This window comes from Garra rufa, chromosome 20 (assembly GCF_049309525.1).
Source record: "Garra rufa chromosome 20, GarRuf1.0, whole genome shotgun sequence".
NCBI lineage: Eukaryota > Metazoa > Chordata > Actinopteri > Cypriniformes > Cyprinidae > Garra > Garra rufa.
The window spans coordinates 20382534-20403945 of NC_133380.1; the positions used below are offsets into that span (position 1 = coordinate 20382534).

Sequence of the window (21412 nt, forward strand, 5' to 3'; positions counted from 1 at the left end):
AACAAAAAGGCCGACGTGAACATGTTAAAATTAATTTAGATAGACATGTGGAGTTCTGCAAGAATGTTTTATAGAGTGATCTGACCAAACTGGAACTTTTTGGACCTATGGATCAGTGGTATGTCTGGTGCAAAAAGGGCAGAGCTTATGAGCAGAAGAATACCATCTTCATAGTCAAACTTTGGGGTGGACCAGTCCTGTTCGAGGGGTGTTTTATTGTAGCAGTAAGTGGAAATCATAACCGTATGAAGGACATCATGGATTCTTTGAAGTATCAGGCCATTTTGGCAAGAATTGTGATGCCTTTGGTGCAAAGACTAAAGCTGATGATCAGTGGACTTTCCTGAAGGGCCATCATCCCAAAGTATACATCCAAAAATTTATGCTTGGTTCAGGGATCAGACATTGAATGTACTTGAGTGGCCTGTTCAGTCTCCAGGTTTAATTCTCGTTTAAAATATTTGGTTGAATTTGAAGAAAGAAGTGGCAAAGTGGAAACTAAAGATTATGAGTGATCTAAAAGCTTTTTCAGGCGAGGAATGGGCCAAGATTGCAGTAGAGAGGTGGCTTCAAAAGCTTCAAAGCACTTACAGGCAGCGTTTATTGGCAGTTTTAAAGAGTAAAAGATTCTGCACCAAATTTGACTTTTAGGGATTGAATAATTTTGAACATGAACATTTAGAGCCAATTTGATTTTTTTTTTATTATTCATCAGCTTCCGTTTTCAGAATGACTCAAATGTGTATTTATACATTTATCTAATAGTGTACTGATGCCTTTGTTGAGTTGCTTTTATAAAATTGTGTTCTCTGCAGCAAAATGTCTTGCAGGTCAAGGGGGTTGAATCATTTCGATTGCAACTGTATATACTAACCTATGTATTTATATGGTACTGTGTAGCAGTGCACAGACAGCAAGGCGCAAGCACTATGTTGTCACAACTACTTTGTTGTGTCTACAACAAATAAGAACAGCCAGCATTGAACAGCAGTGTCAGGGGTCAGATAGTGCACGTGTAGTGCATGGCATATTACAGGAAAAACATGTTACTTTCAATGGTAAACTTAGTTTGAACTGGCTCCGCACTTTAAATAAACACTCACTAAAATCCACCTACAGGTTTAACAACATGCCCATACTTGGAAAAGTCTTGCAATATTTTAAGGACACCCAGAAACCTTTTAAGTCACCACAAAAAGACAGCAGTTGTGAGTGTCCATCATAACGTTAAAGAGCCCTCATGAGGTGCAAGTACTCACACCCATCCAGTCTGCTACTGAGAGGTCAACCTGAAAACAATGTCAATATGTCATCTGAAGACACAAATATAGACAGGTCTCAGCTTCCCCTAAGACTGACTGCTAAGAATAGCATACTATGGCTGCGGTCCTGTTGTAAGCACACCCAATTTAGCCTGACATGTCTCACCATATCACCCCTGTCACCCCTGCATGTGCTCTTCTGCCTGTGTTGATCTATATCTGGGCTGTAAAGAGTTTGACAACACCAGACTTGCCAAGGTAATTTAAGGTATGCAACACAGCCTAGGATAACACTAGGATTGTTGTGTTTTAATATCCTCCAGATTTATCTTGCAGTAAATCTTGTACCTTTGTTTTGGAGGTTGACGTTTGAATTGTGCTATCTGTTTTTGGTTTATGTGTACTGCCCACAATTCTTCAGAAAAATCCTTCAGGTCCCACAAATTCTTTGGTTTTTAGCTTTTTTGTGTATTTGAAACCTTTCCAACAATGACTGTATGATTTTTGAGATCCATCTTTTCATACTAAGGTCAACTGAAGAACTCATTTCCAACTATTACAGAAGGTTCAAACGCTCACTGATGCTTCGGAAAGAAAAACAATGCATTAAGGGGGTAAAAACTATTTGAATTTGAACATCTGGGTGAATTTAACTTATTTTGTCTTCTGGGGAACATGTAAGTATCTTCTGTAGCTTCTGAAGCGCAGAAGATATTTCAAAAGTAAGAAAAATAAATAAGAAAAATAAACACATTTTCATTCTGTTCAAAAGTTTTCACCCCCTGGCTCTTTCACCCCTGCACCGTTTTTCCTTCTAAACAATAAGTGATCATTTGAACCTTGTGTAATAGTTGCATATGAGTCCTTCAGTTGTCCTCAATGTAAAAAGGTGGATCCCAAAATCATGCAGTTGTTGTGGGACAGGTTTCAAATACACAAAAATCCTGAAAAACCAAAGAATTTGTGGGACCTGAAGATTTTTTTTCTGAAGAACACCGGGCAGTTTAACTGTTCAGGACAAATAAGAGACTCATGAACAACTATCACTAAACCAAAAAATAAAAATAAAAACACACATCTGTGGATCATTCTGGTAACAGCACAGTATTAAAAATCAAGTGTATGTAAACTTTTGAACATGGTCACTTTTATAAATGTAACTATTATTTTCTCTTGTGGACCATATGTAAACATCTTTTATGTGACATATCTCATTCAAGTCAGTACTAAATAAAAAATAGCATGCATTTTGTATGATCCCTCTTATTTTGCTAAAATATTTTAGCAGATTCTGCAAGGTGTATGTAAACATTTGACTTCAGCTGAATGTAACTTTATACTTCAAAATCCAAAATTTGAACCAAAAATATTCCACTTACAGTACATTGATTGAATGTTTACTATTCAATGTTGTCATCATAACTTTTGAATACTGAGTCACAGTTGGTCTTCTCTTTTACATATATTTGCATACTGATGTTTTTTTTTTATATATATAATTCCTATATAGGTCATCGTTAAACTGCAAAAGGAGCACAATGGACACAGATATTACATGTTAGCTATTAACAATCTTTGTATGTGGGTTTTTCATCTTTTCTAATTATTTAATAGACTAGTTTTACTTAAACAGTATTAGTTTGTTGCTGGGCAAACACTGGAAATGCAAATCTAAACGTAAAAATGCAAATGCAAAAAGTGCCAATGTATAAAGCCAACCAAACATGGTATCACATCACTTACAGTATTTATTAACATTGTATTTAATAATATTACAAACTCTAATAGTCTTTTTTAACATCTATCCACCTAAGAGTGAAAATTTGTACATTTACTGTGTCTGGCTTCTAGTGTCACTCACTTCCAGCTATTTTTAGCTGTTCAAAACAGCCCGTTTTGCTGCTTGAGATTACAAACTGGTGTTTCTTACCATGTTATTTTAATGTTTTGTCTTCATTATGAACCATGGTCACTGGTTTGTAGTGCAAACAGTTTTACCGATTACTGCCCTTTGTTATTCGCCCTTTGTTATTCATTATTCACCTACAGCGGCTAATGAACAGGAAGTTTAGCACATTCAGAGAAAATGGCTTACTTCCGTGTTAAAAAATAGGTGAATACACTATATTGTTCAAAGGCATCATAACACCTCTCTGATAAGATTATCACTCAGCTGTAAAACTAAATTTAAATTCCTCCTTCAATTTTCTGTCAGTCTAAAACATTTGCGTATATATAAAACATACATAAAAAGTTGTCTTTAATAGAATATTTAAACTTGAAACGTTCAAGTTTCGCTTTGTTTATGTTTAGATTTAAACTGCAAAACATCCCCATTTTGGCTCAACAGGCACTTCCTGGTATCTTCGGCCAACTGTTAAGCTGAATCTCAAGGAAGTTTGAGCCATAATGGCGTTGTTTTGGCCGCGCCCCAGGCAGTCCCTAACGCGTCCTGTTTGATGACGTCGCGCTGGGCGAAGCTGAAGACGCTCTTAGCAACAAGCTAAGAAACCACACATCTATGGGAGCACCATTACGGGACGGAACGCGCATTCAAAACACTCGGACGATTCGTGAGAACACTTGTTTGACATGTCTGGAAGTGTTTGGAAGGGTTTATGAGTTAATCTGAGCCTTTTGTTTTGAGAATGAAAGTAAGTTAGGCTTGTGCTCTCCGGAAAAGAGGAAACGCTAGCCTGAGCTTTAGCTGCCCGCTGGACCGTGTGCTCGGGCTGGCATGATTCTTCTGTTCAAAGCAACAACACGACATTCAAGAGAGGGGAAGAGTGGTGGTGGTCGACATCGGTTTAATGTTTGGACTCAAACCTATTGTGCTTTAGGGAGACGGTTTGTTTTGACGGAAACGCTTTTGTGTCTCCTACAACTTTGAGTCTTCATATCATCATCGACCGCTTCTCACCCACCATTATTTGTTTTCTTCGGATGCATTGTTGAATTTATGCACATCTGGCTCTAGTATCTTGTTGGAAATACAGATACCTCTGTTACTTGTTCTCCAGACTTGCAATACAGGTGGTCAACTTGATAAGCCTCATGAAAACAGCTTAAAGGGGATCATGCCTGAACCCTGCAGCACTGTAAAGTCGTCTATCTAGCCTCCGAACATCTGACAAGCTTCCTCTCGGAAATGAGACTCTGTTGATATTTAAATAGTATCGGTAGGAGGACACTGAATTGTCGTTTTGGATGGATCTTGCTTCAGTGAAAATATTTTTCAGAGGAAAAAGAAATATTTGATGTTGACTGCATGCAACCATGATGATATTGAGCAGAAAACCAGATGGCCCCATAACTGCAGGTAATTATATCCATATGAAATGCAATATCCAGCTCTGTGAGTTTGCTGTGGCTGGTCTTGGTTCACTTGGCAAGTGAAGACAGCTGATTAATAGTTATGAATGCACTGCCTGTGTTAACAATTCTTAGTTAATGTGCTAAAGTAAGCTTTTTTTATTCCAGCTGATGTAGTTTCACATGCATGTCAGCAGTGAAATTGCATGGGAAGGTGGGAACAATAGCCCCTACAGGCCATATCATGTCTTTTATTAACAGTTTATTGAATTGACATCTCAGTAAGTGATAGTAACAAGATCTGAATGCTCATTATGTGAGGTTTTGTGTGGTTGCACATACTGTTAAATCAAAATTTATTCAGACATTTTCAACATTTTTCACATTATCACTGTTTATTTGCTGTAGTGTAGAAAATGGTAATAAAATATGACAAGAACTCAGAGTTAAACTGTGTCAGAACAAATTCATCTTTATAATCACAAATTAATTGCATTCAAATAAAAATGTATTCAGACACCTTAAAAAGATCTCACATTATCACAGTTTATTCACTATAGTTTAGAACAAATGTTAGGAAAATCATCTTGATAATGTCAGATAACTTTGATAACTTTGTCAGGTCAAAGTTTCAAATCAAATTTTTGGTCCCAAATTTGTATCAATTTTGCTTGTAGTCCACTGTATGAAGAATTTTTGGGTATAATATTTCACGGTTTACTTTATTTTGCTATCCTCACTTACATAAATGAACTGTAGCATCCTGCACCCGTTATTAAAAGAATATATCAAAAATTATATCTGGTGTCTGAATCATATTTAGTTTGACTGTATTTCAAAATACCAAGATTGTTTAGTTTATAATATTTTAAGCACTTTAGTGCCATGTTGTAAAATTCTTTCATCGTTTACTCACCATGTTGTTACAAGTGATTTATTTCCTCTGTGCAACATAAAAATGGGTCAGTGTTTATTTGTCTGTGCAATAAAAGCCAATGGTGTTCAAAACATCATTGTACAGAAAAATAAACATTATACAGAAGAACTTAACGCATGCAGGTTTGGATGAAATTTTTGAATGAAATTCGCCGTAAGGCAAAAGTGGTCTAGTTCATTAAGGCGATTTAAGAACATAATCAGTCAGAGTTGTGGAAACTGCTGAAACTGAAATGAGTCATGAAGCTTGGTTTAATATGTAGCCACCTGCTGTGTAGTGTGCTTAAGGAACTGTCTGTTGTCTGGCACACCTGCAACTTGGTTACATACCTCCCTAAGGGGATTTGTGTTTCTCAGATGGGAACATTGTTTTTTCCCCTTCTTCCTTTTGTCTGTGTAATAGAAATCTTCATTTATGTAATGATGGATGATATATGTTGCTAGTATATTCACAATCTAATCCCTGGCTCATTTGAACTCTTTCTCCACAGCTCGCCACGGGGACGGTCTGTATGATTCCTACATGCGCACAGATCACATTGTAAACCAGGACGCTGATGTGAATGGACAGAGTCCCTCTGGACTACCCCCTCTCCCCAAACACACTGTAAGTCCTCACTTCCTGTCTCTCCAGACCCACTGCCCAGGATTTCTGGGCGTCATCTTCTCACAGGAATCTTTCAATGAGCCCTAAATGAAAAGTATTTCCCTAGAACAGTTCTAAAGAGCATGATTAAATTCTAAGCTTGAAAATCTGACCCACTATGACGTCCTTCGAGCTTAATATGTTCAAATGATTTTTCACCCTTGTGGTTCGAGGTCTTAGCTAAGCATATGTTCTGCTGCCACTTGTGCCTCTTGGAACGTCACATATTTAGACAAGCCTTTCTCCCACATTCTGATAGTGGTACAAGTTACATCTGCAGCACATCAAGTATGTTTATTGTGCTTCACAGCATGTGTGTTACATGGAAAGCCAGTGCTTTCAATCTTTTTAATTAAATGAAATCTCTATTTTTATGGTGAGCCAATACACTGAAACAATATCAGGTGTTCGAACTAGACAGATTAAGCCTTTCAATGAGGTCCGTGTAGCTTAGTATGATACGTCATTGTGGGACCGGGGATGGTAAAGGATATGATAATCCGATTCTCCACTGTACTATTATGCAATAAATAATTTTGCGTACATGTTGGATCTGGAGACATTGTTTTCAATTATAAAACTATCACTTCTTTGCATGCTACTTACTGGACTTCTAAGATCATAAGGAAGCACTGGAGCTATGTAATTGTTATTTCCTCAGTAAATAATTAACTAGCAATCAGATTTCCATAAACATTCAATAAACAATCAGGGAGGAGCGGCTTTGATTTTCTGACATTTCGGGTACAAACAGCTTCCAGTAGTTCCAGTGATTCATTTAGCTACCGACATGACAGATTTCATTTAGGTACTCCTTGTTGAGTCAACCAAGCTCTTTTTGTTGTGATTGAACAGCTGATGGATTTGGCTCTGCAGTATCCTTCGGTTCCCAACACACTGGTTTCTATTTTCGTCCCACTCCTTGGAACTGCCTTTCCATGCCCCTTCCCCCTCCCAAACAATTGGCCCAGTTTACTGGGCACCTTATAATTTTATCTGCATGACCTAATTTTTTTTTTGTCCTCTGATTTTTCTTCTTGTGCTATATACCGAGTCAAATGTACAATATCTTGGGTTTAACTATAAATCTTTGATAGTGGAATCTTAAATGGGAACGGGACTAGGAGCAGTTATGGTGCATTAAACATCCTGAATGTGAAAGAGAGTTCCTCTATTCCCGTTCGCTCAGGAAAGCCCACTGTGACTGGCATAAGCAACCGCTGTTTATGACATGCTTATTTTGTAAGGCAAAAGGTTAGTGCATATTTAATGATATAGTTAGGTCTAGTGGCTATTCCTCAAGCATGGCGAGAATTCTTTCCAAGCGCTGTGCTAGAAGTATGTGAAGGAACTGTTAAGGTGAAGTCATACACACTTTCTAAAAGAAAATGCCCACATCGTTTTTATTTTAACAGTCCACTGAAATGTAGTTACTTCTGTATTTACATTGTATTTCTGTTTTGTTTTAAAGCCTTCAGCTAGTGCTGGGCAATATACCAGTTTAAATGGGCAATATACTGGTTAAAATTTGAATTACACACATCATGTGAACTAAAAAATAAAGTGGCTAAAGTCCTTCCAATCACAACAAACCCATACAGAAACGTTTGCCTTGTTGCTAGAAGATGCATGACAAATGAAAACAATGTGAACCAGCTGAAAATACCAATATTGTTTGATATCCTCTGTCTGGGTGGAATCAGAGTCTAAAGCTAAAACATTTGGCAACTAGAATCAACTTCTTCAGACTGTAAATCGGCGGAAAACCAGGGCAAAAACCATGTAGTGTATTCCAGACTTAAGCAATGTAAACAGCATTGTGAATTAAGGGATCCTATTAAATGCATGCATACACTTCTGACTAATAATTGGAGAACATTTTAGAACTTTAACTAGGCAAATAAACGAACTGCAAACGGACATTAACAGAAGCTATAGATGCTGAAGATGAACGCAAAGAGGAGAAAATACTGTATCAGGCAGAGGAAACTCGCTTATAATAAAGCACAAAATATGTTTTATGTAGCATAATGTCACAAAGCTAAGGTCAGACCATTCTGTTTTTGCTTCAAATTTTGAAATCGTACAGTCTAGGGCTATCATGATTCAATTTGAGTAAATCCTTGACTGCAATTAGCCTGTGTCGAGTAACCGGTAAAATACCAGTAGTGGCACATTCCACGGACTAGAACCCATGAAATGTAGTATTAGACCATTTTCTAAGGCTGGATTATATATATAACCCATTTAAGATTTATAATAACATATAATGCTATTGTGAATTCACAAACGCTACGATTCAACTAAAATATAAGCGCTGCAGGTTTAATATGCGCTTTATTTAGAAACTCCATCTTTGCATATGCTGTGAGTCTGAGTTGCTTATAACATTTGTCTGGAAACCATGTGCACCATTCTATCGGATTTATAAGGTAAATCATTTAGAAACCTACTGCAACACAGGAGAATACATTAACTTTCTAAATATGTAAACTGGTAATTGATGATTAATCATGATTTCAAAATAAAAGCTCAAACCCTCACTCTGGGTTTACACGTTTTAATGTCCACATCAGAAATAATACTAGCTGCAACATTTTTGTCATAAAGAAATGGCCAAATATTAAAGATTAAGTTGACATTTCAATTAAATGTTGTTTAGTCAATAAAAAACAAGGATTAGATTACGCAGTAAAGTGTAAAAACAATCGTCAGGCCATTGGCGCCCTACTAGATTTTGATTTTGGCGCCCTACTTTATTTAAACTAATTATTATTGCCTCATTGCCATTGTATATGTATTTTAAGAAATGTTAAAGGCTATTGTTTACTTAGGTTTATTTTTATTACCTCATTAATTATAATTGTCCGATTACTCGATTAATTGTCTAAATAATCGGCCGAATACTTGATTTACCAAAATAATCATTAGTGACAGCATATAAGTGAATACAGTTATTTATATCAAAAACTGTTCATGCACACATCTTTCGTGATTAAAAAACAGTGGTTTTGCAACTGTTTTCATGCATGGTGATACATGTAAAGGCACATATACCGTCATAAACCATAAAACTGTTAGAATCCTTAAAAAAAAAAAAAAACATGTTTGCAGGTCTTAACAATTAGACTCTTGCCTACATACATTTTTCCTGTATCCCTTGTGAGTATGAAAGTAACATCCTGTTCCGCCAGTTTTCAGTTCACGTTCCAGTCAGACAGCAAAGACTGTGTCTGGCATTCTCTGTCGCCGCAATTATCACTCATGCATCAAACCTCTCCACTGGTCTCATGCTGTTCCCAGGGTTACTAGGCAGCTGATCAATTCTGCACGTTTGCGCTATTGATTGTTTAACACGGGTCTGATAAAACCTCAGAGTTGCAGTACATTGATTTATTTTTCAGTTCTACTCAGAAGCCAGAGGCGATAAGAGAAAGCCTCCCTTTAATTTCGAACATCCACTCAGCTGAAAAATAATGTTGGCTTTTTGTCTTGATGTAACTGTTTGACAGACTGTTTCTTTCCTTTTTAAGGTGGTCAACAAGCCTACAATGAAGGATCACCAAGCAGTCCGCGCAGGACAGAAGGTGAAGTATGTTTACGAGGACACGTACAACCGCAAACTCAATGGTGTAAGCCAGCACAACGGCGTAAGCCAAGTACCAGCTAAGCCCCAACCAGCAATCTCCAAAGAGAGAAGCGTGGACAGCAATAGCTCCGTCAAGTCGTCCGAGAGCTCAACAAAAGTCACAAAGCTGAGCAGTCCAATGACCCCAGAACAAGCTCTCAAGCAATACCGGCAGCAGCTGACTACCTTGGAGCAGCAGGAGATCCACAACCATCCTGAGATCTATTTCCTGGGACCAAATGCCAAGAAGAGGCAGGCAGTAGCTGGGGGCACCAACAATAGTGGATACGACGATGACCAGGGAGGATACATCCACGTACCTCACGACCACCTTGCCTATCGCTACGAGTTCCTCAAGGTGATCGGCAAAGGTAGTTTTGGGCAAGTGGCGAAGGTTTACGACCACAAGTTACAGCAGCACCTTGCCTTGAAGATGGTGCGTAACGAGAAGCGCTTCCATCGGCAAGCTGCTGAGGAGATCCGAATTCTGGAGCACCTGAAGAAGCAAGACAAGACAGGCAGCATGAACGTAGTCCACATGCTGGAGAATTTCACCTTCCGCAATCACATATGTATGACTTTTGAGCTGCTCAGCATGAACCTGTACGAGCTCATCAAACGCAACAAGTTCCAGGGTTTCAGTCTCCCGCTGGTACGCAAGTTTGCACACTCTATTCTCCAATGCCTGGAAGCACTCCACCGCCATAAGATCATCCACTGTGACCTGAAACCGGAGAATATCTTACTGAAGCAGCAAGGCAGGAGCGGGATCAAGGTCATTGACTTCGGCTCCAGCTGTTTCGATCACCAACGCGTCTACACGTACATCCAATCCCGCTTCTACCGTGCACCCGAAGTCATCTTGGGATCGCGATATGGCATGCCTATAGACATGTGGAGCTTTGGTTGCATTCTGGCAGAGCTGCTTACCGGATACCCTCTGTTTCCTGGTGAGGATGAAGGTGACCAGCTGGCCTGCATGATGGAGCTACTAGGTATGCCACCTCAGAAACTGCTGGAGCAAGCCAAGCGTGCCAAGAACTTTATTAGCTCAAAAGGCCACCCACGCTACTGCACGGTCAGCACACTTGGCAACGGCACCGTAGTCCTCAACGGGAGCCGTTCGCGCCGAGGAAAAATGCGAGGTCCCCCAGGTAGCAAGGAGTTTGGGGCGGCCCTCAAAGGCTGTGATGACTCTACATTCATTGACTTTCTGAAGAAGTGTCTGGATTGGGACCCTAGTACTCGAATGACACCAGTTCAGGCCTTAAGACACCCTTGGCTCTACAAAAGACTCCCTAAGCCTGCACCTGGTGGCGAGAAATCTATGGTGCCCAAACGGATCACAGAGCACAGCACCTCTTTCCCTACTATCATCTCCAAGGTACCCCCCGTCATGGGCTCGACCAACAACAAACTGCGGACCACCATGATGGGGGACTCCACTTTTCGCACAGTGCTTCCGAAGCTTGTTTCATAGAGATTCCTTAGCTTTTCAGGGATAAAGGCTTATGTAGCAGTTTTAGAAGTTTTGGTTGGTTTTTCTAAACGAGTGTCAGAACATTTTAATGAAGTGTAACAAGCAAAAACTATTTTATACAACTATACTGTGTTTTTATCAAATGACCTTCAGAGTGTAAAATTCAAAGTTGACATCAGGGCTGTTTTTTACACCTTGGTCTTGAAATGAGTGCTGTTGATTTGAGTGGGTGAAATTTCGATGCTGACTGCTCATCCTGTCCTTTTTACAGTACTTCTACTCAGACAAACGTACAACTTTTGCATCTCTAAGGGCTTGTGTGTATGACTCCTAGTATACTTTTTAAGGGCTCAAAGTAGTTATAGGTCAAACATCTGACTCTAATCTTCATTTTTAATGTCTGTCTAGCCCATGTTACCTTGTCACTTGCATCCCAGTGAGAGGTCAAACTCTGAGCTATTTCGGTCCACAACTGTTTATCTTTTGAGAAGCTGTTGCTTAGGATGAGTTACCCTATAACAAGATGAAGAAAGTTATATTTGTTTGTAAGTGGTAGAGTAACGCAGGTCACAATGCCATCTGAAGGCCATTCCCATTCCTGGGAGGTATTGGGAAAGATAGATACTATTTAAGTGTCATAGGAGCTTGTTTTTATCAGTGCTGTTTTGAAAGATATTGGTCAGGTTTCACTTGAAGGCAACAGGTAGTATCACGTGGTTGTCTGTACATGGCAATATGTATTTCCCCGAAGCTACTGGTGGGGGAAGGGAATTGTTGGCAATAATTTCAATAACAGTGTGCTCTTTGCACCGAGTGGTGATGGATACCAAACAGCTAGTGTAAGGATTCATAAACATATTCAAATTGCTTGCTAACAAAAGGTTGATGACATGCATCCTTCGGGATTCTGTTTGTCCTATGAACCTCTCCCTTGTCCAGTAATTTTCAGTGTTTAGTTTTTGTTTTGCTTGCAACTACAGCAACTATTCTGGTCATTCAAACTGAGCAAAGATATAAAAAAAAACATGACTGAAGATATAATGCAGGGTATTTCCCTCCCCCAGAGTGGTTAATTTCCATTAATTATGTGGCCTGAAATATCTCTTCACATTGACCTATTTTGTTTCCTTTCACTCTTATTCTTTATACAGTTGAGCACGCAGCACGTTCACCCACCCACAATGGCGCTGGTCAATGTCCGCACTTTGAGTATTTGTCCATGTGAACCCACTATTTGGACAAACGATATATGCATTTGGTTGTTCAGAAGGTTGTTGTATGATCTAATGTAAGCATGTTTTTTGACACTGCCTCACTCTCTCTAGCTGTGAATTGAACACCTTATGCTTAGAAGCTAATTGTTGCAAGGTAAGACACTAATCTGCTAAAGGACTGTGAAAATGAACGGCGCTAAACCCATTGGCCCTGACAGGTGTGTGCTACCTGGACCAAGTGGATACCAGGCAAGTAGTTGTGAAAGTCCTCTTAATTGGAAAAACAACATTGTCTTTTCACGCCTCTTTCTCAGGTTTTAACCTTCCTTTGAGATTTAATGGACATTAATATATGATTCCACACACCTAGCTGGTGATAAGGCAGAAAAAACGTTATAGCTTTAGAGACGTTGGTGCTCAAATTAGACTATAAACTCCAGGTCTCTATGGTGTCTTTGTCCAATCACAATCCAATCATTTTTGGGTTCATACGTGGTCTCCTGCAAAGTTTCAGCTGTTCTGTGTGTTCTTGGAATACATCAGGGAAAAGTGTCCTGGCAAAAGGTTTTAGTGTTGTTTTTCTACCTCTTTCTTGCTTGTGAAATCCATCTTTTATGCTCTAGAGACACAGCATCTCGCTTCACATCTTTCTACTTCCCGCCTGTTTGCGTTATCATGAATTTTTCACCAAACACCCGTTCACTTGTCTCTTTGTGGTTTGTCTCAGTGCGTGGACCCCTCGCTTTGGGGGTTATCTAGTCTTGTGCCTTTAACTGAACACACTTGACTAAATCAATGCTAAGCACGGGATGACTAATGTTTCTCTTCCAGCTTTAATGGTCAGGTTTTTGTATTGCTTTTATTTCACCCTTTTATAGAGTTTTTACTGTTACTCATGTTTTAAAGAGAAGTGAAAGAGATAATGATGTAATTTTCCTTTAAACTTTGACTGTTGGCCATGTGGTTTAGAGCATGATAATCACAGAGCGCATGAAAATAAGTGATACAGTGAAACAGGAGTAAAAGATTTAAATAATGACAAAGTGTGTGTAAGTAACCAAATGAGCTTGTATTAGTTTCTTTTCTAAAAAAAAAAAAAGAAATAAAATTGATATTACCAGTCTTTTGTTTGAAATCTGTCTGTTTTTTTTTTTTATTTCCTGTGTTTTTTCTAACATTCTCAAAAATGAGAATTGTCTTTCACTATTGGGTCTATGGATTCCTAGTATGGAATCTGGTGCTACTTCCATTTCAGTGCCACTTCAAAGGATTAGTTCACCTCCAGAATAAAAATTTCCTGATATTTGTTCATGTCTGTCTTTCTTTCGTCAAAAAGAAATTAAGTTTTTTGAGGAAAACATTCCAGGATTTTTCTCCATATAGTGGACTTCAATGGTTCCCAATGGTTTGAATGTCCAAATTGCAGTTTCAGTGGAGCTCTACGCAAAGGACAAAGGTCTTATTTAGGGAAATTATTGGACATTTTCTAGGAAAAATACAAATTTATATACTTTTTAAACTAGCTTGACCTCATGCATTATGTTATCATGAATGCGCGACATAGGCGGAAGTACCAACCCAGTGTTTATAAAGCACCAAACTCCCTTTACAAAAAAGGGTAAAATAAAAATGTTGGACAATTTAGAAGTTAGGGAAGAAAATGAGATGGCAAGTTGTTCAGTTAGATAAAACCCTTATTCGGCTGGGATTGTGTAGAGCCCTTAGAAACTGCAATTTGGACCTTCAACCTGTCTAATGAAAGTCCACTATATGGAGAAAAATCCTGTAATGTTTTTCTTAAAAACCTTAATTTCTTCACGACTGAAGAAAGAAAGACATGAACATCTTGGATGACACAGGGGTGAGCAAATTACCAGAAAAATTTTACTCTGGAAGTGAACCAATCCTTTAAGCTATTAACTTCTCCAGGTTAAAACGAGTGAATGAAGTGTGCTTCCAAAGTACTGTACACAGTTATAGAGAAATCTGAACAGTAATGTTTGAGTGTTCTTCAATGGTAAACTTTACTCAACAAACCAGCAGGCTTTTGAACACACCTATGAAATACAGCAAGTACTCAAGTAGGAATGTGCGCTAAAGCATTGTTAGAATTTGTACATTGTTAGCATGCTTACGTTATTATTCATCACAAGTGTGCGTAACTTCTAAAGTCATAATTGGACTTTGTGCAGGTCCACACGTTCGTAGTTTTAATAAACTCAAAATCGGGCTCATGTAAACAAGCCTGGGGGGTGTTCCATAAAACAAGTTTACCAAATAAGTCAGGCTTATTTCAGTTAGTCTGACTTATTTTGAGCCAAATCAAGTGACAATAAGTCAGACTAACTGAAATAAGCCTGGCTTATTTGGTAAACTTGTTTTATGGAACACCCCCCAGGTCTTATTTTAAATACTGATGTTCATAAACAACAGATACACTTTATAAACCTTGTAAACAGATGGGCGCATCACCTGCGTTTCTGACTGCATATCTGACTAGTATGTACGTGCACAAGATGAAATCAAATCAGGCAGCTTTTGTGTAGTAATCTAGTTCATGTGCATTTGGTTATGCTGTTTTAAGTAGCTTTACTTTTAGACTCCTTAAGTTATGTATTGTCCTTGTATTCCCTTTTCCAATCCTTATAAAACTGAAATTATAGATCCAAATGGCAATACTGGCTTGATTCAATGTTCAAACTTTATAGAACATCCCAAACACAAAAGTAGGTCATTGGACAAAGTGATGTGGAGAAACTGTGACTGTTGAAGGTCTGGATATATTCAAAATTAGACATTGTTTTTCTATAAGACAATATATGAATGTGTTTATTAAACTGTGATCTCCAGCCTCACTGAAACTTGTTGAAACTCCCCTGAGGGCAGCTGCAGAGAAGGCAAACCGGTTGGTTGGTATATTTACATATGATGAGCTCATAACCATGCCACAATATTTACATGATCAAAGCGGATGTGTCCTGTATAAGAACCAGCATGAACACATATGTAGTCATTTTATATACCAATATCCCACTTAGTTGGGATATAATTTGTCATTTTGAGGATCATTTGTGACCCTGGACCACAAAACCTTCTTAAGTAGCTTGGGTATATTTGTAGCAATAGCCAAAAAGATGGGTCAAAATTATCGATTTTTCTTTTATGCCAAAAATCATTAAGGTATTAAATAAAGATCATGTTTTTATGCAGATATTTTGTAAATTTCCTACAGTAAATATATAAGTGTATTTTTTAATTAGTAATATGCATCGCTAAGAACTTCGTTTGGACAACTTTAAAGGCGATTTTTTGAATTAATGGAATTAAAAAAATATCAAAATCAATGCAATCACTGTTCTCTCCCAACTGATGTAAGTATATATGTGATATGTTCCTCCAAACACGTAATATTATGAGTTCAAGAGAAGTCAATTGTATTCACCCTTCTCCTTTATCCTCCACCCACTCGTGATTTTCATGAAAGAGCTTTGAAACGTGTTGTTCGTCTAACCTCATAAAAGCAGAAATATCTTTTGTTGATCTACAAATGAATGAAACCAGAGAGCTTTGAGTTTCAGCTTATGCTATGTTCAGTTTAGCAGCTTAAGCTAGCCTGCATTTATGGTGAAAGATGTTTTTAACAACCATTAGTTGGTCCATTTGTCTTCCAATGGCTAATGTTTAGCAAATAGTTTTCAGGGTAAGCATAGTGAAGTACAGGTGTTCCATTTGACATACATCCACCATTTTGTTTGAAAAGTAGTTTGAGAAATGTACTAACGCTGAAAAAAAATAATAATGAGATGTTACCCAGATGACGTGTATGTTGTGTGAGCTAAACTTGTTGTTAGCTTTAGCACAAGTAGCATGTGCTAAAGCTAACAACAACACATTTTATCAGATTTCTCTGACCTTGGACACTTCAAAGTAGAAATAAAATGTTCATGTTAATGTTTAACATGGTATTTCCTTTTGAAATGTATATATCAAAGTATCTATAGTACATTAATTGAGACTCACAACATGTGTTTGGGATTAATCAGAGCAGCTGTGTGACTATAAAACCCTGTCTGGGACAAGTCATGACTGTCTCTTCGCCAGTCTTCAGCGTGTCCAAACAGGCTCAGAACAACAGTGCGTCAAGGTAGCCACTCATTTCTGATCAATCTCATTGAGATTTAGGCACGACATGGTTGATTTAGCCTCACAGAACTGTCCTGCTAGAAGAGAGCAGATTAAGTCAATCCCATTAAGGATCCAACATACTGAACGTATGACCCATATGGACTCATCGGTGGCCAGGCACAGCTTGAATGGTCCAAGTAGTCGCATCCTCCCTCCCTCCCTTCACCCTTAGTGTCAGGGACAGTCTTCCAGGCTGAGGGTTTTACAAAGACTTAGTCCTGTAGCCATATGGAGCCCTCACGGGGGATTGTAGACCAGCCGTTGCGATGAGAGTGTGACCGTTCATTAATGTTACAGAGGAGTATGCTGAGGAAATGCTACAATCTTCTAATCAATGTACATGTATCAACCTTTTTCCTGAGTAACTTCCGTTTAGGTGCTCTCGTGTTAAAACAGGGTAAAAAAGATTGACTGAATTAATTAAAGTAACTTTTTCAATATAACTAAATATAAAATGTGCACAGGGTTAAGCTGTGCTGTTGTTGGCTGCCACAATAACAGCAATAAGCTTAAAGGTCCACTAAAGTGCTTTGAAACACGCAGCGTTATTCTGTGTGTTGACATAATTTCAACTGAAACAGGAAGACAGGGCCGGACATATCAAGCAGTCCCGCCCCCTTTTTAAAACAGCCAGTAGCGTTTCGTTTATAACACAGTTTGTGCTAAAGCCGTTGAGCTCGGTAAAGCCGCATTTGACAGGCACAATCTTATCCATATCGCTATTCTATATACTATTTTGTGTAAAATTCAAATGTGTCCAATGCGTTTTATGGTCTGCGTCGACTTGTGCATATGTTTCGCTCATGCAGTGAATCATAAATACATAATTACACTGTCTGAAACGTTCCCTATCCTCTATATAGTGCACTTCGTGCCATTCACCCTACAGAAAATACTCTAATACTCTTCATGCCATCTTACCACTCATTAAACAGGTGAGTTACTGTAAAAAGATGGTCATTGCGACACTGCTAAGTGATCAAATATGCCGGCATGTGCTTTTTGAAACTATTTTCATAGGTTAACGTTATATTATTGGTTCGAAGAATGTGTTATTTTGACTAGATACACCAAAGACCAGAAATGTAAAGCACTGTTCCAGTCCGGCGAAACTTCTGCGTTCAGGAAATAGGTGGATAGCATACACAAATGCCACCCTGGACCACAAAACCAGTCAATTTTTGAGATTTTTACATCATCTGAAAGCTAAACAAAGCTTTCCATTGATGTTTGGTTTGTTAGGATAGGACAATATTTGGCTAAGATACAACTATTGAAAATCTGGAATGGGGTGCCACAAAATCTAAATATTGAGAAAATCAGCTTTAAAGTTGACCAAATTAAGTTAATTAATCAAAAACGAAGTTTTGATATATTTACAGTAGTGAATTTACACAATATTTCCATGCAACATAATCTTTACTTAATGTCCTTTTTGGCATAAATGAAAAATCAATAATTTTGACCCATATATTTTGTTGGCTATTGACAAATATACAACTGCTTCTTATGACTGGTTTAGTGGTTCAGGGTGACAAATATTGAATAAAACGGACATTTTTTGTCTTTTTTAATCTTTCAGTATTAAATGAATTCTGCCCTACAAAGCAAAAAGGCAGTAACTGCATTTTTGGTCAAAAATGAGTTATTATCATTTTCATGACATTCAAGGCGTCCTTTGTTATGTAACAAAATATCTTATCTCAAATGTGTGTGATTTTGCGGCATCCTCACGGGACGGTTTTAACATTGGATAGCAGGCTGGATGACAGGATAACTTTAAAGTCATTTTTCTCAGTTCTGCACTCGGCGTAGTTACTGCCTTTTTGCTTTGTAGGGCAGAATTGTAGGTATACTTATAATCAATATTTCTCTCACTTTGTCCACTCATTTTGGATTTAGGCTATATGTTTGCTGAGCTCATTGCAGTGCATTCTGGGGCTGATTTCTCCAAAATTATGTGTAGTTGGAGGCACAATATGCCTTCTAGAACATATGTGTCCTATGATGCCTTCAAAGTCTATGTTGGAAGCTCTAGGAGTGGTTATTTTACATATACTCCAAAATATCTTTGGTTACACAAGAAAAATACACTTGTATGTTGTATACCCATGGAGAATTTGTGTGGGTTTGCTCTGAAAAAAAAGGCATGATTCATGAATGATTTCATAAAACCATCTTACACAAAATAAAAGAATCAAAGCAACACAGTTGTTAAGACCTCAGGACAATTCAATGAACGATAATCTCAAGAAAAACATCCTTTTTGTTTATTCATATCATCGTCACGCGTTTCATGCTTTTGCATGCCTCTTGATGCACTGCTTTTAGAGAATGTTATTAGCTTTGGTATGGTGTGTTTCAAAATCACATGATCCTGTGCTTAGTTTACTGAATACAAGCAAAAGAATGCAGTCATTAAATGAGTAAAGTATTTATACTCATTTTTTTATTATTTTATTATGCTAGTCTGTTTTATAAAGCCCATTTTGAAGCCTGCCATTGCTACAGTTAGTTCAGGATTTATACGCTTGTTAGCCATGAGGTGATCTAATGAAAAGAGCTGGAATGGAACGATTGCATCAGCAATAAAAAACAAACACCTAATAATGTTAGTGTATGCCCACCTGGATCTGAGTATTGACGTCTTTCATGTTAACTAAATGAAATGCGTCAGTGCAAAGTGAGTCACTGATGTATCATAAAGTTTTCACAAAGTTTACAATCTGCTTTCTTATAAACAAGCTCCTATAAACCATGACCCTGTCATTATTGTGACAGTTGGTGTGAGAATCGACCACACAGGTCTAATTTGGCTGGTAAAATGGTGGCCTTTTTAAAAGGTTGTTTTTTGAAGAACTAAAGCTGAACAGCAGGCCTGGGAAGTCTTGGCTTACAGCAGCTCTTCTAGTGAAAATGTTTCAGGATTGACAAGCTCGCTAAATATGAATCATTCATCTGCGGTATGTGCTACAGGACAAAAAAATGCATGCGTCTGTGTATGCCCTCATTGCACTTCTTTGTTTCCATTCTGATAATGTTTTAAGTTTCACTATTGGGTGGGAGGAATACTTTATTAAAGCTCAGCAATCTTGCACCGCCCTGCCCCCTCACAAAAGCACCCGTGCAATTGCTGTCTAACACATGTCCGCACAAGCCGCGCACAGGTCCCCACAACTGTGGTGGCAAACAGTTTGAAAGGTGGGGCTGCATTTTAGGAACATTTGTCCCACAACCCGAACATTCCACATTCCAGTGCCGCAGCCAGAGCCACAGTAACAGGAGCACTGCTTGTGGGTCAGGATGGGCCAGTAACTGGCACACAGACATGGAAGAAGTAGCTATACTTATGATAAGTGTGGCCTACTGATATTACCCCAGCAACAGGTCAGATGTACGAATCTCATAAGAACATGACTATATTTCATCAATACAATCAAAAGAATAAATGAGATTTTTTCATATAAATACAACAGTTCTTTCTAGTCCACAAATCTGATTGGCTGAGAGGAGTGTGATATTCTAGTAGATATTACCATTTGTAACACTATGCTTGCAGTATTTCTCACAGTGAATGTCACGGCGGACGCCCAAATCCACTGTTTTTGTGAATTGTCTTTCAACTTTTATGATGGTTGTTATTGTTTATTAAATATTATTATTCAATAAAAATATTTTATATAAATAATAGTAGTATTTAATAATATTATTGGGAAACGGTGTGTGTGTTCGTGATTGTGATTTTATTTACATTATTCCGCTATTAGATGGTGACGAGACTGTTTTTATGAGTAAGTCAGCAAAGCAGTAAAGACTTTTACACTGAAAGAGACTGAAACAGGGTTGTAAACAAGGAAAATTTTTATACTTATTTAAACAACACCTTGTAAGACACAGCAAACAAATGTACTGAGCAGCGCTGTCATCTGAAATCACCCTTAATAGATAAAAGGATACTACGATAAAGATATCGCTTCCCTCAGCGGACATTCAGACTAATGTTTTATTGTGAATATGAGATTGAGTTGAAGAATCTCATAATACTCTCATAATACTCTACTACGCATAAATACAGTGAGATTTTACTACAGTAATACAAAAGGCTTTTAATAAAGCAACTGAACGTTTCTTTGTTGCTAGTTCTAAAGTGAGGTTTTTGAATTAGTAACAGAGGCTTGAGCTCAGCTTGTGAAACTGAGATTTGAATCCGTGGCGGAAGAAAGTAGTTCTGCATAAAAGAGGTTTTTAAAGACACTCCGTTGTTGTTTCTTATGTATTTACAAACTGTTGTGCCATCAAACTGTTGTATAAATGCAATATCACACTCATAGCTGTATGATTTTTTATTTATTTTTTAGTTTTTAATACTTCATCTTAATTTTAGATTTATTTCAGTTAACCTTTAGTTAATAACAACACACAGAGCCTTTTGTACAGGTATTCCTTATCTTATCAATGTTATTTTTTTTCCTCATTCTTTTCTGTCTTAACCTTTGTCTCGTTTCTTACTCTATGACTCTTATGCTCTGCCTCTGTCTGTCTGTCATCTGTTTTTTAGCTGATTTGTTTATGGCTGAACTCAGCACGCCTTAGACAGCACTCAAATAGCGCATGACCCCACAGTCTGCCTGGAGAGCAGCAAAATGAGAGCATGTTCCTCTTTGGGAGCGTCCGTCTGAGGAACGTCTGCCTGGGAACCCGGAACCCCATACTTTGTGCCCCATTATGACAACTTATGAGTGAAGGAAA

At 38.1% G+C, this 21412-nt stretch overlaps 1 protein-coding gene across 1 annotated transcript; it reads left to right on the top strand.

Annotated features, from left to right (window-relative positions):
- The first annotated feature begins 3750 nt into the window (after window positions 1-3750).
- On the top strand, window positions 3751-13601 carry dyrk3 (dual specificity tyrosine phosphorylation regulated kinase 3). The gene is made up of 3 exons (XM_073825990.1): window positions 3751-4581; window positions 6002-6117; window positions 9690-13601. Exons 1-3 carry the CDS (start codon window positions 4539-4541, stop codon window positions 11262-11264), a joined length of 1734 nt encoding a protein of 577 aa, XP_073682091.1. The 5' UTR covers window positions 3751-4538; the 3' UTR covers window positions 11265-13601.
- Window positions 13602-21412: the final 7811 nt, after the last annotated feature.

Excerpts from the sequence above, each read along its gene's own strand:
- dyrk3 (XM_073825990.1), top strand. The coding sequence starts at position 4,539 with ATGATGATATTGAGCAGAAAACCAGATGGCCCCATAACTGCAG. Across the intron at positions 4,582-6,001 it reads AGATGGCCCCATAACTGCAG|CTCGCCACGGGGACGGTCTG; the intron begins GTAATTATATCC and ends CTTTCTCCACAG. Across the intron at positions 6,118-9,689 it reads CCCCTCTCCCCAAACACACT|GTGGTCAACAAGCCTACAAT; the intron begins GTAAGTCCTCAC and ends TTCCTTTTTAAG.